The following is a 4,862-nucleotide window of genomic DNA, read 5'->3' as shown; positions in this document are numbered from 1 at the left end:
ATATATTTTTGCATATCATATGCATTCTGTAGATTTTTGGAACCTTAAATTTCCTGAAAATGCACAAATACTATAGTCTATTGATAAGTTATCAATAATATGTATATCGGTAATTATCGATTATAATCATCGATACTATAGCATTTCCAGCGTCGACAAGCGATGAAAAACGTCGTTGCGATTTCGCATTAGTGACGTTGTTCGCATTCGACAGGTTTATGTTTCTATTTCTAATGATGTAACACGCAAGCATGTAATAGCGAGTTTGTATACTTGTCTGCATTGCATCACTAGAAATATTCATCTGCTGAATCGCACGAGGTCATCGATGTGAAATTACAACGTCACATTGCTTATTTATATGGGGTCGTAATCCTTTGATATACTCTTGCGGCTATATTTCTACGATCTTTCAAAAATTTATTTCGTTATTTCTAGTTTCATGCTTGCTAAAACTAGTTTCTGTATGTAAACTGATTGTGCTTGAAATTTAGGTATGCGTAACTTTAGATATCTATTTTCCATTTCAAAGAATAATTTTAAATTCAGTAACTTTCTTTGTATGGTAACAATACCTGAAATTACATTACTTGATTTCAAATGATTTCCAGTAACTTCACTTATATGGATACAAATTGAGAGTAAAGGCAGATTAATCTCGATACTCAACAATCTGAGTAATTCGTTGTCTAAAATAGACAGTAAACAGGAAATATTCACCACCACAATTGATTTCATCACATTATCTGGATTTTATTTAGGAAAGAACGAATTCCGTCACATTAATACAGCTTATTGGAAATAAATCAATACTATAATCTCACGTTTAGAAGCAGTGTGATTTAGTCTGCTATTGCTTTCAATGTCTCAATTTTTAATCATTTTACTTGCATTCGATTCAGTTCATTAAGTTTTAGATTTAGTGAAATAAATGATGCGACGTTGCTAAGATTTCTATTTCTAAGGATATAATACACACGTGCGTGTAATTCATTATTATATAGTGTTATTTATTGTCACTTTTTTGAAAATATTAATTTGCAGAATTATACGATGTTATCAGTTTAAAATCATAACAAGAGAAGAACATCGCGTAGCCTGATCAGCGCTACAAAAATCGCAAAATATAATAGACAGATTTTGAAGTATTTATGGGACTTTTGAAGATACAACGATACACACAATGTGTATAATACGTAAAAATATATCAAATATTTTCAATGTAAAATATTCGTTATAATATGTGATATGTGAAAGAAATCTCCGCTTTCTTTAGTTCTGTTCGCATGAATTTGAATTTGCATTTTTCTATCATCCTTTCCAAAGAATAACAGTTAAGCAGCGAATTTTTATATAAATTCATATTTATACGAACTACAATAGAGTTGTAAAATATAGAATCTAAAGAAATGTTTGTTTCACTCCTGAAATATTATAGCAAGTGTTTTACTTTGAACATTTTCTATATTTTTTATATATTATACAGGATGGTTGGTAACTGGTGATGCAAGCGGAAAGGGGTTGATTCTACGCGAAAAAAGAAGTCGAAAATATAGAATAAAAAATTTTTTTTTTAATTTTTCCATCGAGACAACGATCTACAGTGAGATCCAGTTATAACGAGACGCGATAAAGTGCACGCGTACCGAGCGAAAATTCAAAGTCGTTTTTCTCGAAAACAAAGACTCAAACGAAAAATTTTTATTCTATATTTTCGACTTCTTTTTTCGCGTAGAATCAACCCCTTTCCGCTTGCATCACCAGTTACCAACCATCCTGTATAATATATAAAAAATATAGAAAATGTTCAAAGTAAAACACTTGCTATAATATTTCAGGAGTGAAACAAACATTTCTTTAGATTCTATATTTTACAACTCTATTGTAGTTCGTATAAATATGAATTTATATAAAAATTCGCTGCTTAACTGTTATTCTTTGGAAAGGATGATAGAAAAATGCAAATTCAAATTCATGCGAACAGAACTAAAGAAAGCGGAGATTTCTTTCACATATCACATATTATAACGAATATTTTACATTGAAAATATTTGATATATTTTTACGTATTATACACATTGTGTGTATCGTTGTATCTTCAAAAGTCCCATAAATACTTCAAAATCTGTCTATTATATTTTGCGATTTTTGTAGCGCTGATCAGGCTACGCGATGTTCTTCTCTTGTTATGATTTTAAACTGATAACATCGTATAATTCTGCAAATTAATATTTTCAAAAAAGTGACAATAAATAACACTATATAATAATGAATTACACGCACGTGTGTATTATATCCTTAGAAATAGAAATCTTAGCAACGTCGCATCATTTATTTCACTAAATCTAAAACTTAATGAACTGAATCGAATGCAAGTAAAATGATTAAAAATTGAGACATTGAAAGCAATTCGTTTGAGTCTTTGTTTTCGAGAAAAACGACTTTGAATTTTCGCTCGGTACGCGTGCACTTTATCGCGTCTCGTTATAACTGGATCTCACTGTAGATCGTTGTCTCGATGGAAAAATTAAAAAAAAAATTTTTTATTCTATATTTTCGACTTCTTTTTTCGCGTAGAATCACCCCCTTTCCGCTTGTACCACCAGTTACCAACCACCCTGTATATGTCCTGGTTATTTTTGTATATCTAAATTTTCCATGTAGTTGTAAACACCTATAGCTCGATGATAGGCCTGTTTGAATTAAATTGAGCCAAACATCATTTACATTCTACATCAGACATTCTAAATAACAAACTTTCTAGAATGAAAATCTATGATCAGCTGGTGAAGGGATAGTAAATTTTTGATCGAACTCACTTGAAGTATGAGCGTCTTAAGCTCTTGATCGCTGAGAAACGCTGGCTTATAATGACCTTCCGTGTATGAGGTAACAGCGCCTAATATGGTTTTCAAGTGCTGCACAGCCATCCTCAGCACAGTCAGTTTATCGAGTTTACGAGACATCGCGTGACACATCGGTACCATCGCTGAAAGCTCGGTGATATAAGTGTTCATCTTGTCCCTTCTTCTTTTCTCGATTTCGCTGTGATTTTGCCTAGAAGATAATACGAAAGAGAAAATATTAGCATATATTCTATGATTCAGTGATTTTGAGAAAGATAGTAGTATGAATTAGGTTCGATATAGCTCTCATTACTAAATGAATTATTGCATTTTTTTATACTGATGCTTAATCCTTTTCAGTCTAATGAGATGATATAGCTGAAAGTAATTTTTAAAAACACTGCTAAATTGTTAGAGGTGTCCTAACATCACTGAAACCCATTTATACGAAGTCATGCGATTCCATGATATGAACTATGAACTATTTTAAAAACTATCTCCGATATGTGTACGTTGTTTTTGATTAAAATGAAATATAGTTAGTTTCAAAAGAAATATCCGTCTCAAACGGATTAGTTTGCAAATCCAAAGAATATCTACGGGGAAAATTATTTCTAAATCCAGATTTAAATTGAAAAATTGTATGTTTTTATAATTACTACCACAGTTCTTCGAAATAAAAACTAGAGTGTACTTATGAGTCATAAATCACAATTCGCAAGAATGATTTCCGATTCTAATTAATTATGTTGAGTGGTCAAATAAATCATTCGTGTCCATATTGTGGAATTTATTAATTCCAAAATTCTTATTACAGGCTTTTATTATTATTGCCTATAAAATAGTAATATAAAAAATTATTAAAAATCGCTTTATAAAAATTTTCTTAAAAGCCTTAACAATTAATTGAATATTCACTTCTTATACGTTATATTCACCCTCGTGATAAAGTATTATAATATAAGTTTAAACATATATATGCAGCAAGCTAAATATAATTCGAATTAATAAATTTCAAAATTTCAAAGACGTTAAAGTATTTTTCGTGCCATTTTTAAAATATCATTTCTATTCTATATTTTTTATTCCCAACATACTCTATTTCAGAAAACAACTTTGAAATCTTCGTTTACGAGTGTCGAAACTCTTGTGAATGATGTAATATGATCATTAGAAAATTATCAAGGCGAATTATTGTCGTATTAAAAATCTTATCGCGTATATATCGTAATCCTCGAGTTCTATTTCATTATTCAATCTTCACATTCGTATTATTCATTTTCCTATTGTACGTGTATTTTGTCGTAAGGTTTAGGCAGGCGTCACAAAGTTTTCTGTGTAATTCATCTGAAATTTTTTCAATGGAATTTTTATGTTTGTACAACTTTATAATTTTTATATATAGGATTCAGATTTATAAACCAGTTATAGAGAGTAACTAGTTACAAGAGCAAAATACAATGACGAGATATAAAATATAAGATATAAAATACAGGATGGTTGTTAACTGGTGATGCAAGTGGAAAGGGGGCGATCCTACGTGAAAAAAGAAGTTGAAAATATATGTCGGAGATGAAAGGAAAACCGGAGCCTTCCCTTTGCAATTTTGAGGAAGCCTTCTAATGCTTTAGCCTAGATTTTATCATAACTGTAATTAAGCAATTGTCATTTGTAATTGTTTGATATTTGTGAAAGCGAAAGTGGGTTCGAGGTGACAACTGGTCGCCGAACGTAGCCACGGTCACGGGATAAACGTTTTGCCTGACGAAGGTGTGGATCGGTTGTATCGTTCTCCCTAGAAATCACATAGAATTGTACTTTAGAGATGTCGATATAATGGGACACACGTTGTATTAGGAATCAATCTCCAGACAGAAACTGCCTAGCAACGGCGTTTGGATCTTTCTCGATGTTTCCAAAGAGTATACAACAAACTTTTGACAGAAATTGCCTAGCAACAACGATTGGAACCTTCTCGATGCCTCCAGCGAGCATATAACAAACAAATGCAGTCGT

General features: G+C 31.3%; 1 protein-coding gene across 1 annotated transcript in view; it reads right to left on the bottom strand.

Moving 5' to 3' along the window:
* LOC100747319 (protein cycle) overlaps positions 1 to 4,862 on the bottom strand; it is a gene marked incomplete at its 5' end in the record, with an annotated part of 71,847 nt that overhangs the window by 51,003 nt on the left and 15,982 nt on the right. Inside the window, one exon of the mRNA XM_024366120.2 lies at positions 2,820 to 3,057. Within this exon, the coding sequence (XP_024221888.1) occupies positions 2,820 to 3,057 (238 nt within the window). The remainder of the gene's footprint in view (positions 1 to 2,819; positions 3,058 to 4,862) is intronic.

The sequence above is a fragment of the Bombus impatiens genome, unplaced genomic scaffold (genome assembly GCF_000188095.3).
Source record: "Bombus impatiens unplaced genomic scaffold, BIMP_2.2 scf_0198, whole genome shotgun sequence".
Lineage (NCBI taxonomy): Eukaryota > Metazoa > Arthropoda > Insecta > Hymenoptera > Apidae > Bombus > Bombus impatiens.
This window is presented reverse-complemented; position numbering and strand designations above follow the sequence as displayed.